Raw genomic sequence first — 13,708 nt, forward strand, 5'->3', positions numbered from 1 at the left:
TCTCTCTTCCTCTCTATAAAAAATCAATAAAATATATTTTTTTAAAAAAATAGCGTCAAAGTAAATTCATGTTTGCCAAAATATCTTTAAATACTGTCATAGTGAGGAAAAAAACTGTATGTTTTGTGGATTCAGTTTGACTAGCCTAATTTTTAACCATTTCTATACTATTTTTTGTGTTACCACATTAGTGAAGCCAATGAATACATAAGAAAATGACATTATTAGAAAAGCCATACTGTGAATTTTGAGATTTTGTGCATACAAATCTGGGTCAACTAATAAATATTATATTCCTTCTTCATGATGCCCTTTTAATTTTCCCCTTATATGAGTTAGAGCAAAAGTTAGAAGTGGTCAACTAGAATAAAGTTTTATGTAAAGCCAATAAAGTCTTCAGATGCAAGTTATTATTTTAAATTTTATTTTAAAAGCATACAAGGAAAAAAACACAAAAAGTTTATTTAGTAGCTATACATGCATATTAAACACATTAATAGTTTTAGATTTTTTTAAAAATTTTAATTGGATACTCTCTGAAATCAAATTAACAAATATATTGAGGTTGTTAACAAATGTGTGTGACCAATGGGTGTTTGTGACCAAGGTAGGTGTTTGTATTAGACAGTGTCTAAAAGCACACATTTAAGATAAAGATAAATTGGAAGGGAGTGTTCACATAAAAAAGTGTTCTTTACAAAAAGCTACAATTTTCCTTTTTCAAAAAAATCTTTATAAGATAAATCACTTTACTAGGGTCTTTTTTTTTTTTTAATATATTTTTATTGATCTCAGAGAGGAAGGGAGAGGGAGAGAGAGATAGAAACATCAATGATGAGAGAGAATCATTGATTGGCTGCCTCCTGCAGGACCTCCACTGGGGATCGAGCCCGCAACCTGGGCACATGCCCTGACCAGGAATCGAACCGGTGACCTCTTGGTTCCTGGGTCGACGCTCCACTGAGCTACACCCGGCTGGGCTAGGGTCTGTAATAAAGTGTTCTCTGTGCATATAAATGGATTTTTACTTATGAAAGTACAATTTATACAAAATTTTGCAGTTTCCAAAATAATTTATGAAGCATACAAATCTTAACAGTCATCTCTCAAGAATCTATATTAGTAATGATAGATCATACAAATCAATATACTAAAAGGATCTATAATGCTTTATTTTCTTAACTCTAAAATGCCATTCATTTAAAGATATTATTTAATAAGTTTTTCAAGGGGGAAAACCATGAGCATATTAAATATATGCACTGATTTTAGAACATGACAATTACAGTGGCATTAAATTGTGGGAACAAAAAGTACAACTTGGGAAATACAGTATTCATTTTAGCCAATCTCTTCAACCTTGTTCTTTTTTATTTATTTAATTTTTTAAAATATATTTTATTGACTTTTTACAGAGAGGAAGGGAGAGGGATAGAGAGTTAGAAACATCGATGAAAGAGAAACATCGATCAGCTGCCTCCTGCACACCCCCTTCCGGGGATGTGCCCGCAACCAAGGTACATGCCCTTGACTGGAATCAAACCTGGGGCCCTTCAGTCTGCAGGTTGACGCTCTATCCACTGAGCCAAACCGGCTAGGGCTTCAACCTTGTTCTTAAAACTAATTTTCTAACTATCACCATGTAAGAAATCTGATTAGATGCAAATCTCACCTGTTTTCTCTATATTGATCTCCTAACTTAATAATTGATAAAGCCAAGAATCTCTCAGTGGTAAGTAATAAAGGCCAAAGCAGTGGACTAACTAGATTATGGATTCTGATAGAAAAGCTCTAGGATAGAATTCAAGTTTCCTTTCACTATTTTACATATTTAGCACTGCAAAGAAAAAAGAAAAGAAAATAACATAGCCACAAAAACAACCTGCTATTTCTGGTGCAGTGATCTATACACGAGATAGTAGGAATACAAAGAGGTCTGCAAATGTCCATCCAGAATATAGCAATTTCCAAGTGAAGTGTTAATACTGCTCTACTCAAGGTTGTCACTTCTTTCTTTGCTCTAACATTTTGTTCAGGAAGCATAAACACCCTGACCCCTAGCATCAAAGAAGACATCTTTTGGAAGATGAGATTCCTAAATAATATTTATTTAGAGAAAAAGTGGGACAATGAAGAGGATCCAAGTGAATAAGCAAAAAAAAAAAATATAGAGTACATGGGGATACAAGTAAAATTAGTCTAATTTTAACACAGTGAATACAACATGTGTTTTGTGGGGGGAAAGTATTGAGTCCTAAGTAAATGTAAAACACTCAGAATGCCTGGCACACAGACATGCTTGCTATAAATATCATTACTAGCATTATTATATAAGTAAGAATTTAATTATTCACTGTTGACCATTATATCCCAGCACCTACCACAGTAGGGATCCAAATATTTATGTAACTTAAAATGTGTTGAGTGAGCCCTAACCGGTTTGGCTCAGTGGATAGAGCGTCAGCCTGCGGACTCAAGGGTCCCAGGTTTGATTCTGGTCAAGGGCATGTACCTTGGTTGTGGGCACATCCCCAGTAGGAGGTGTGCAGGAGGCAGCTGATTGATGTTTCTCTCTCATCGATGTTTTAACTCTTTATCTCTCTCCCTTCCTCTCTATAAAAAATCAATAAAATATATTTTTTAAAAATGTGTTGAGTGAAAATATATTTTAAATAAACCGCAGTTGATTATGTTTCATATAAGATGTATTTAACTGCTTTGAAATATTTGTAATTCTACAACCAAAAATCATTTTTCACTTTATATCACATAGTACAGTCTTTTTTAAGAGGAAGAGGAAGAGATAGAAACATCAATGATTACAGAGAATCATCAATCAGCTGCCTCCTGCATGCCCCCAACTGGGGATCCAGCCCACAACCCGGGCATGTGCCCTGACGGGGAATCAAAAGGTGACCTCCTGCTTCAAAGGTCCACGCCCAACCACTGGGCCACACCAGCAGGGTGGTATGGTCTTTTTAACGGTGTAACTATAATGTCATTTTATATGATGCCTAATATTAAAGACTTTTAGTACCCAGTATTAAATTTTTAAATTTATCTTTATTGTTGAAAGTATTAACCCCTATTCCTCCCGTTGACCCCTTCCCTCCCACCCTTCTCCCCAGTATTAACTCAGCGATATTCAACCCTTTTCACCTCATGCCGCACATAAACTAATTACTAAAATTCTGTGGCACACACACAAAAATATATTTTTGGCTGATCTGATCAAAAAAATAGGTATAATTTTGATTCATTCACACCAGACGGCTATTGTTGTGCTGGCTGTTGTCATTCTTTTTCCTTGACAATCTAAGGCAAAAGAGGTCAGTGCCGCTGACTGAAAAAGCCAGTTATTGCAGGTCTTAAAAATTCTTGCAGCACACCGGGTGAAAACTGCTGCTTTAACTTGAGCATGAAAGTGCTCAAGGAAACTTATAAACTAGCTCAGCAACCTACCCCCACACATTTGCAATGAGTCAGAAAAGGAAAAGAAAAAAAAAATCAAGAAATGTTTTAAAAATATACTGCAGCCAAAGATAAAAAAAAACCAAGGCAACAAAAGAAATTAGATTCTTCCTCACCCATCACAAATAGTTTGGTTGTTGAAGCTGTTTTTAGGTAGCGTGTCTTACATTCAACACTCTGGGAACTCAAGGAAGCGAAGGCAAAGATGAAGCCGGTGTGAGCAGAGGGACCAGACAACAAGTCACAGGACAGCAGAGACGCCTCACAATTTACGTTTTAAAAATCGCTTTCCTGCCCTGCCTGGTTTGGCTCAGTGGACAGAGCATTGGCCTGCAGACTGAAGGGCCCCAGGTTCGATTCTGGTCAAGGGCACATGCCGGGGGTTGCAGGCTCCATCCCCAGTAGCCGACAAGCGGCAGGCAACCGATCAATGACTCTCATCATTGAAGTTTCTATCTCTCTCTCTCCCTCTCCCTTCTTCTCTGAAATCAATTTTAAAAAATACATATATTTTTTTAAAAATCGCTTTCCACTGAATTCTTGAAACGCTCTCCTTGCACTTCTTGGGTCAATAAGATTTAACTCCCAATAGATCACAATACAATCTCCAGTCAATAGGGTAAAAAAAAAAAAAAAGTGATGTTTTCCAGCAAAATAAAAACCGCTCAGTCCTGGGACATCATAACTGTTCCTGAAGCTGATATGGCACCTTGAAGCTATTGTGGCACGCATGTTTCCTATCATAGCTATCACTCGCCAAGTGTCTCCCAGTCCCCCATTTTTCTCATACCTGTCCTTTTCTTTCTTTTTAAAAAAATATATTTTATTGATTTTTTTGCAGAGAGGAAGGGAGAGGGAGGGATAGAGAGAAACATCGATCAGCTGCCTCCTGCACACCCCCTACTGGGGATGTGCGCACAACCAAGGTACATGCCCTTGACCGGAATCGAACCTGGGACCCTTCAGTCCGCAGGCCGACGCTCTATCCACGGAGCCAAACCGGCCAGAGCTCATACCTGTCCTTTCCTAGGACTCGGGAGGGCAGCCGGAATGAACTCCCTGGCATTCACCCTGCGGGGGCATGGGGCGCTGCCTCCGCTCACCCACTCCCACCTCCACGGCTCTCCTGGCCTCCTAATCCCCAACGACTTCCAGTCCTTCCACATTTGCCACCTCCTCCTGCCCTGCGGGTGAACTTCGTCAGTTTCTGCTTGTTCATCTCCTCCCAAACCCCGTCTCTTTTGGGGGACCTGGGCGGAGGTCCCCCTCCCCCTTCCCCGCCTCTCACCTGCGCACGCAGCGCACCTGGTTCAAGAACTACCGCTTTCAAACAGCCACTGAGTGCCTACCTACCCCTTTTTGTATTTTTTATACAGGACATGGCTGTGCTATTTTTTTAACGCCACTGTCTTTTTAAAAATATTTTTTTTTATTGATTTCAGAGAGGGGGAGAGAAAGAAACATCAATGATGAGCATCACTGACCGGCTGCCCCCTGCACGCCCCCGACTGGGGATGGAGCCCGCAACCCGGGCATGTGCCCGGGAATCGAACCGTGACCCCCTGGTTCATAGGTCCCCGCTCCTAAAACAAACGATTTAAAGGTATTATTTCCTAAGACCCGAGGATTATCTGCTCCCAGCCCGCGCTCTCGGCCACTCCCCCCACAGCTTCTGCTGTTCCTACTCGATTCCCAACTTTCAGCGCCACCTCGGCGTCCCACCTCGGCCCACAGAACTTGGGGCCATTCACTCCGCTCCCTCGGGAACCTCCCCGCGCCCGCAGCCCGGGCCTCGGCCCCGGGCGCCCCGGCCCCTCTGCCCCGCGACCTGGGGAGCCAGTCGGAGCGCTGCACCCCGGGCCGTCACCTTCTTCCTCCGCCATCGTCCCCGCGGAGGCCGGGCTCCCCTGCGGCTCCCGCGCGGCGGGGAGTCTCCGCCCTGCGCGCGCCGCCGAGCCCCTCCGTCTCGCGAGTCCCGCGCCGCGCCGCCGCGCCGCCGCGCCCCCACTTCCGGGCCCGCCCCCCTCCGGCGCCTCCGCCAACCGCGTCCCCCGGGCGCCCGGGAACCAGAGTGCCGGGAGCGGAGAGCGGCGGGCGCGTTAGGCGGGTGCGCCGGCAGGAAGGCGGCTGGAAGCTGGGGCGCCGCCCCCTCCGGGGGCCCCGGGCTGGTGGCCCCGCGGCTGCTTCTCCCCGTCGTCGTCCGGACCGAGGAAGAGGGAGGTGGAGCTGCTTTCCGGGACTTTTGAGGTTCCACTCAGGGAGTTAGAGGGTGCCGTCGGGTACACCTTCCAGATCCGGCCCGGTCCCGTCCCCGCCCCATTTTGCAGAAGGGAAACAGGTCCCGCCCGTGCCGGCGGAGGGTGGGGGGGGGGGGGGGGCGGCGGGGGGTCAGCCGACGCGGGGAGCTGGGCAGAGCGAGCCCTGGGCCCCGACCTCGGAGCCTGTCTGCAGGCTCGGGTTTTCCGGGCGCGCAGGACACCCACCACGGGTGAGAGCTTGGGTGTAGTAGGCCTCCTGAGCAGGGCAAAGAAAGAAGCTTGTACTTGGAGCTCCGTGTGTTTAACCACCTAAACTTGTTAACCAAGTAAATCTGCATTTCATGATATTCTTTTTTAATATATATATATATTTTGATTTCAGAGAAGGGAGAGAGAGAGAAACATCAATGATGAGAGAGAATGATTGATCAGCTGCCTCCTGCACACCCCCTACTGGGGACCTAGGCGGCAACCCAGGCATGTGCCCTGACCAGGGATGGAACTGTGGTTCATAGGTGGATGCTCAATCACTGAGCCACTGGCGAGGCACATGATACTATTTTTAAAAACAATAATACTATCCTCTATGCAGGAGACAGGATGCACTTGGAAGGTATTTCACAACAATGGAACATACTTTTAACTCGTCAAGCTGTGTATGTCTTCACTTTTGTTAGATATACTAGAGGCCGGTCCCTCGGCATCGAACATACCCCTAGGGATGAAGTAGTGTGCCAATCTGCAGGTGGCCTGGGAGGAGCCTCTGCGCTCATCCTGCCCTGCTCATCCAGGTCAGCTGAGCAGCGCTCCCACTGTGGGAGGCACTGACCACCAGGGGGCAGCTCCTGCATTGAGTGTCTGCCCCCTCGAGGTCAGTGCACATCATAGGGACCAGTCCACCATTCGGTAGTTTGGTCGCTAAGGCTTTTATATATAGAGATGACATTCTTAAACAAATACCAGGACCTTTCCTCTAACAGTACTTCTAAATAAATTTAGAAACTGACCAAATGCCCATTTTAGAACAAGAGCAAAAAAGGATTAGAATTCACTGAAGTCTAGGGTACTTATGGATGCCCCGTTCTTAGCAGGCAGCAAGAGTCTCCTAATAGCACCTTTGTCAAGTGAGGATGTTTGGGGAGCAGCTGTCAGTTTTCAATACTGTGCAAAAACAGTTCCAGGAACTCTTTTTTTAAAAATATATTTTATTGATTTTTTTTATAGAGTGGAAGGGAGAGAGATAGAGAGTTAGAAACATCGATGAGAGAGAAACATCGATCAGCTGCCTCCTGCACATCTCCTACCGGGGATGTGCCCGCAACCCAGGTACATGCCCTGGACCGGAATCGAACCTGGGACCTTTCAGTCCATAGGCTGACGCTCTATCCACTGAGCCAAACCGGTTTCTGCTCCAGGAACTCTTTATGCTTTTGGTTGCCTCTACATATGTCTTGCTGACAAGCAACATTGGACACGAGTTCGAAATACCATGGCAGGTACTAGTGGGCCAGAAGAGACCTGAGTCAAAGCAGAGAAAACACAATGTATGGACCTTGAAAACTGCAAGATATGGCAGAAGATACCAGTGTCCTGATTACTAGAGGAGCTTCTGCAAAAGCTCCACTTCATGGGAGAACAATACAGTGACCAATGAGGACCACTGTTTTCCAAGTTGAGGGTCTTGAGGTGATATCCTTTCCTTCTGTTGTTCCTTCACCATCACCAGGGTGACTGATGGACTTAATTATAAATTTGCCTGCTCTATACAGTAGTGGATAAAGAGAAGAAATAGCTTCTTACAAAAATATGAAAGAGATATTATTCAATCTTTAGGCAAAAAAACGTTAAAAAAACACACACAACATACAAAATCTTCCTGTTTCTCTAGTGTTAGGGCTTAAAAAAACACTTGATTCTTCTTTTATGAGAATACTGCTTTTTAAGGAGACTTCATAGTCTGTTACGGTCACCACAGATTTCTACTCCTTCCTGAGGAAAAAATGGTCAATGTTTCTGTTTCAGAAATTCATTTAAAATATATATATATATTTTTTTTCATTGATTTCAGAGAGGAAAGGAGAGGGACAGAGAGAAACATCACTGATGAGAGAATCATTGATCGGCTGCCTCCTGCACACCCCCCACCCGGGATGGAGCCCGCAACCTGGGCATGTGCCCTTGACCGGAATCGAACCCGGGACCCTTCAGTCCACAGGCTGACGCTCTCCCCACTGAGCCAAACCAGCTAGGGCGTAAATTCATTTCTTGATTATTACACATTATCTTTCCCCACTTAACACCTTCTTAGAAACTTGATTGTTGAATGCATTTTTCATTTAGCAAAATAAAGTCCAATGAGGCTTTGCATGGGATGTGTAAGTGTCAGAAACGGCAGTGTATCTTTAATTTTTGAGAGGGAAATTGCATTAATGTAGAGATATGCAGACATTCCAGGAAGAACAAGCGTAGGAGACTAAAATAGGGTGTGCACAGAGTTCAGAAAGCCAGTAGATACTACTTGATTTTGAATTTTGTGACCGTCATCCACCAAAAACTGCAGCGTAGTCCACAATATAAATCTCCACAAAAAGAAGTTTGGTTGGACACTGCGAAATGATGGCGTTTTCTTCATTTTGTTCCGAGTACATCACAGCACACAAGAGCAGCATCAGTCATCCGCAGCGGGCAGTAACCTGTGCACAATCATGTGTGGGCATTTCTGCAAATGCTCTGTCCACCTAGGCTCTGAAAGGAGAAAATTAGCGTCCTATTAAAATACACTTCCAGCTGCCCTGGCCGGTGTGGCCTAGTGGGTTGGAGTGTTGTCCCATACAGTGAAAGGTGGTGGGTTCAGTGTTCAGGGTGCATGCGGGAGGCAGCTGATCTGTTTCTCTCTTACATTAATATTTCTCTCTCTCAAAAAGATTTTTTTTAAAAAAAAATAAAAACACACTCCATTTCTAACTCATCTAAAACCCAAGGTCTCCTTAGCTCCGTAATTAGCAAGGCCGAAATGAAGTTTATTCCAGATCATCTGGAAGCTGGTTCGCTGGGACCTTTCAGCAAAGAGAGCAGCAAGACTACCAGGTTATGCCTTGATGATCTTCACATCGACCACAGGGTGGTCCTAGGAGTTTGTTTCTACCATTCCTACTCAATTCACCACTATATATATAAAATTTCAGAGGGGGAGAGAGAGATAGAAACATCAATGATGAGAGTAAATCATTGATCGGCTGCATCCTGCATGCCCCCCACTGGGGATCGAGCCTGCAACCTGGGTATCTGCCCTTGACCGGAATCGAACCTGGGACCCTTCAGTCCACAGGCCTGCACTCTATCCATTGAGCCAAACCAGCCAGGGCCAATTCACCATTCTTCTACGCTGACATTCATGGCCAAAAAATGTGACCAGGAAGAAATTGTGTAATTAACTATAAGCCTAAAAGATGGGTTTTTAATTTTGTTAATTCTCACCCACAGATATTTTTCCCATTGATTTTTAGAGAGAGTGGGAGGGGGAGAGACAGAGAAACATCGATGTGAGACACATCAATTGGTTGCCTCCCTGGCCTGGGATCAAGCCTGCAACCCAAGAACATGCACTTGATTGGAATTGAACCCAAGACCCTTCAGTCTGCAGGCTGACGCTCTACCCACTGAGTCAAACCGGCTAGGTCTAAGAGCTGGATCTTGAACGTCTTTTATATAGTCTGATCCTCTTTACTCTCATTCTCTCTTCCTTCCCCATTACCCTTACTCAACAGCCTCCTGACTGCCCATTATTCTTTTTTTCCATGAGAAGAGCAGCTACCGAAGTTCTATTTCAGGGAGCTAAATAGGAAAACCAGTTTAACTCAGGCAACTCTGTTTTTGGTCAAGGCAGGGAATAGCCGGGACATTAAATGCCTGTCGGAGACATCAAAGAAAAGGAGCACAGGTCAGCTCAGCTTGCCTATCGAACTCTGCCACCTCCTTGCAGATAACGGCAGAGACCCAAAGCTGAAATACAAACCTGAAAGCAATGGTCCCATTTTTGTAAATGACATTGGCAAAGACTGGGAATAAAAAACTTTCCCAGGTAAATTAAACTCTATTCAGTGAGTGCTTAATAACGGCAAACTGAGTGAACAGATTTGTGCTAGACATTTGAGTGACATACAGGTATACTTCCTGCCCAAATTCAGAATTGATACACTTGAGCGCTTTAACAAGATTATGTCAAATAAGTGATAATGGCAATATATATAGCTCTGAAATGGAAGAAGTCAGTCAAGACTGTACGATAGCCCCCCAAAACGGATAGAATTTGGACTAGACAATATTGGAGAACTTAGCATCAGCAAGAAGAGTGATTAGAAAAAATAAGTATGTGAAATTCAGAAACACTAAAGTTCTAGATTGTATTACTTTTATGTGGCTTAAACAGGATTTCAAGTCATCAAGCAACTAGAGCTCCAGTAAATGCAAGGACAAAATATTAATATCTGACTTCCACAACAGTTAAATGTCACCAAGGCCCTGGCCGGTTTGGCTCAGTGCATAGAGTGTCTGTATGCGGACTGAAGGGTCCCAGGTTTGATTCCAGGCTAAGGGCACATACCTGGGTTGTAGGCTCAATCCCCAGTAAGTGGCATGCAGGAGGCAGCCAATCAATGATTCTCTTTCATCATTGATCTTTCAAACTCTATCCTTCTCCCTTCCTCTCTAAAATCAATAAAAATATATTTTTTTAAAAAGTCACCAAGTTTCAATAATTAACCCTCTAGGGATGGTTGTACTGTATCTGGAGTGCATTTATCATTAATAGTTTTTTTAAAAAATATATTTTACTGATTTTTTAGAGGAAGGGAGAGAGATAGAGTTAGAAACATCGACCAGCTGCCTCCTGCACACCCCCTACTGGGGATGTGCCTGCAACCAAGGTACATGCCCTTGACTGGAATAGAACCTGGGACCCTTCAGTCCACAGGCCGACGCCCTATCCACTGAGGTTTTTATAAATACTTATGGTAAACTTAGGGAAAAATCTTACCACCTCAGGAAAAGATGGCTGACCCAATGCCCTTCGACCATTATAGCTCTTCTAATAACAAAAAAAGAATGGAAACATTGAGATTAAACAGGTGAGTTTTATTATCAAATGTAAATATTCTACAAAAACTCAGTAGTAGTATTGTAGTATTACTTGCCTATCAGTCTTTCAGAACTTTGGGCAGACTGCATCTTAAGGCATCAAGTATAAAGAACTGTTTTCTGATCTTAAGTGCCAGTTATCACCAATATTCACACAAAATGTTTTGTTTTTTATTTTTATTTTTTCTTACTGCAGTTAAAGGGCTATTCCTGGCCAGCTGAAGAAGGGATGTTTGGTTCTCCAAGCGTTATTCAACATAATGCAAAGTAAATAAAAATTAGCAGCCACGAAAATCTGCATGGCATTGCATTCAAGCAAAGGACAACGTGAGTAACTTAAAGAAACGTGCACTGAGTTCATCAAATCCTGTTTTCCTCTTTGGAGGTCCATGAGGCAGCAGTACTAGCTAGCTAGTGTCTAATATTGCACTTTTGTAGCTAGCATAAACACAGCTAAACACATAGTGCTAAATACTGACAGCATCAGTACCTGCTCTAACCACACCAGTGTTTACCTCTCAGTCTAGCATGCTGACTATAATCCTAGGCTTTAAAAGTTTTATTGTTGGATAGTTAAGGCATTAGAGAAGGTTTAAGGCTATCTTAATATATACAAGCATTCACTTCAGTGAGTACATTGCTTTCCAGAACACACTGTCCAAATATTCTCATTTTCGTCATATTTAAAACTATGGAATTACTCTTATTCAAGTCCAAACCATCAACAATGGGAAAAGTACAATATAAAATAATACATATAAAGCCACAATGTTCAGTTACAGATCAAACTAGAAATTACCAACTACATGTAGCTGCTTCATTTTTGGTTTTGCATTTTGGCCCCTAGAGTTCATTCTTATTTACAACTGGTATCTGCTGGGGAAAAAGATCCCACTTTTAAACTATGTATGTTTTGTGGTGGCTGCGCTATTTCTGATCTATCCCAAGGTATTTTAAAATTGTTTTCATTGTGTGTTTTTTTTTAACTATGAGATATCATCATGGCCAGGAAACTAAGAAAATATCAGTTTTATTTCTAAGTTTGTGATTTAAGTATTCCAAGACCTTTTTCTTGAATTACTTAGTAAGAGGACATGATTGTATAGAAAGTAGGGAGATGGAGAGAAGAGTGGGAACACACAAAAATGAAGTTTGCATAACAGAGTTTTTGGTGGAGATGGTAGACATGTAAGTGGAGTATTTTTCCTCCCAAGGCATGAAACTGAAGAAACACCTATGATGCCGCGTTGGCTGGAAGTAATGGAGACATCCAATTTCCATTTCACATTTTAAATGCAATCAGCAAGGAGCCAGGCATTCTGCTTCTAGAAGGATTTGGCTTCACTGGCTCAAATTTTCCACTCCACCAAAAGATAGGGCACAGGCCCACTGTCCAATCATGTTTGCTGAAAATACTGCAGCCTGAGTGTAGACAAACTTCCCCTGAAGTTGCTTGAAGTTGATGAGGTGTCTGATGGTTTCAGGATCACCATACATCTTTCAAACACTGGGGGGAAAAAATGAATAAAAGGAAATATTATAGTCTCTAAAATTTTTAATTCTTAGCAAGCTATAAAAACATAACAATTTTCAATTCTAAAAGCTCAAAAAAAAAAGCCTTAAGGTAGTTCACATAGTTGGCATTTATACAGCAAATTCTTGGGGAGTACAGCATAGGCAAATGAAGGTTATGAGATAATTTGCATTTCAGCAATTTCCCACCCTTTGTATTATCATGCATAGAATACTGTGTATGTTTCCATCTCCCTACTTGACTCCACTCCTTTGTGGAGAGGCTATTCTATTCACTCCTTAGCCTGGGTCCCCAAGTTATGACGGCATCCCTCTGATTTTAGACACTTAATATCATTATTAAAAGAAATAAAACCATTAATTTCAAACAAAAATATTTGAATCAATAAGAAGCACGGAGGCATGACACAGCAGCAAACATGAGCTCTACATGCCAAAGACTAGCATGTAGTTGATTAGGAACCTTTCGTTGGGTTATTTCACCCTCACAACTACCCTATTAGATTACCATGTTTTCCCTATTTCACAGATGAGAAAATTGAGGCACAAAGCAATTAATCCTATAAATGCTGAATAATTGGCAGATTGAGAATCTGAACACAGTATTGGTTCCACTATGATATTTCAGTTATACACCACACAAAAACTTTAAAATAAAACCACTGCGTAGCCGGTATGGCTCAGTTGGTAAGAGCATCCTCCTATACACCAAAAGTCAATTTAGAACATTTCTAATGTAACATCAAAAAGTTCCTTTTATAATCATTTCTTATTCAATATACTAATTTTACAAGAGATAGTAGGTTTACCATATTCATAGACAGCATTAAAGGCTTGAATAAAGAACATTTGGAAAGACAAAGTATGAACCAAAATGAATATCCACAGGCTAGACTAATGGGTTCCTACCACTATGAACTACACTAGAAAATCCTCCCTAGTCCCACTGCTAAGTATTTGGGCATGATGCTTTCTGAAACCTCTTTGAAAATGGCAGAGAATCTATTACTTCCAACTCAGAACTGGAGTCTCTACAACCTCAGAATAAGAGGATAAGTCCCCAATTGTGACTTCTCAAGGATAACATTTTATTGGCAACCCCAATTTCAATTTAGAATCCATATGGTTGAAGCCCACAGGGTCCTTAACCATGAAAATGTTGACAAAATTTGAAAACAACATGTCAGCAAGCCAATTTCAGCAAACCTAATAATAAAGAAATAAACCACACCATTGCCTGAGCATGTTCCTACAACTCCACCTCTTGAGTAGCCTCACCCAGAATGCATCATCCTTCAAGAAAAGGCTAT

The 13,708-nt window shown here is 42.4% G+C and overlaps 2 protein-coding genes across 13 annotated transcripts in view; both read right to left on the reverse strand.

Annotated features, from left to right (window-relative positions):
• Positions 1–5,422, reverse strand: part of DPY19L4 (dpy-19 like 4) — a 43,656-nt gene extending 38,234 nt beyond the window's left edge. For 2 of the 5 annotated variants that reach the window (XM_070392238.1, XM_070392234.1), the window contains exons 1-2: positions 5,339–5,422; positions 4,956–5,054 (exon numbers count right to left, since the gene is read on the reverse strand). In XM_070392238.1, the coding sequence (XP_070248339.1) occupies positions 4,956–5,054; positions 5,339–5,354 (115 nt within the window). In that variant the 5' untranslated portion in view covers positions 5,355–5,422. The other 3 variants (XM_070392235.1, XM_070392236.1, XM_070392237.1) reach the window with 3 other exon arrangements.
• Positions 5,423–10,841: 5,419 nt separating this feature from the next.
• Positions 10,842–13,708, reverse strand: part of ESRP1 (epithelial splicing regulatory protein 1) — a 50,890-nt gene continuing 48,023 nt past the window's right edge. For all 8 annotated transcript variants that reach the window (XM_070392246.1, XM_070392241.1, XM_070392243.1 and 5 more), the window contains one exon: positions 10,842–12,372. Coding sequence is in view for 3 of the 8 variants with exons in the window: in XM_070392243.1 (XP_070248344.1) it covers positions 12,352–12,372 (21 nt within the window). In the remaining 5 variants the exon portion in view is untranslated. The remainder of the gene's footprint in view (positions 12,373–13,708) is intronic.

This window comes from Myotis yumanensis, unplaced genomic scaffold, assembly GCF_028538775.1.
Source record: "Myotis yumanensis isolate MYYU_CA2020_CCGP unplaced genomic scaffold, mMyoYum1.0.hap1 SCAF_15, whole genome shotgun sequence".
Classification (NCBI taxonomy): domain Eukaryota; kingdom Metazoa; phylum Chordata; class Mammalia; order Chiroptera; family Vespertilionidae; genus Myotis; species Myotis yumanensis.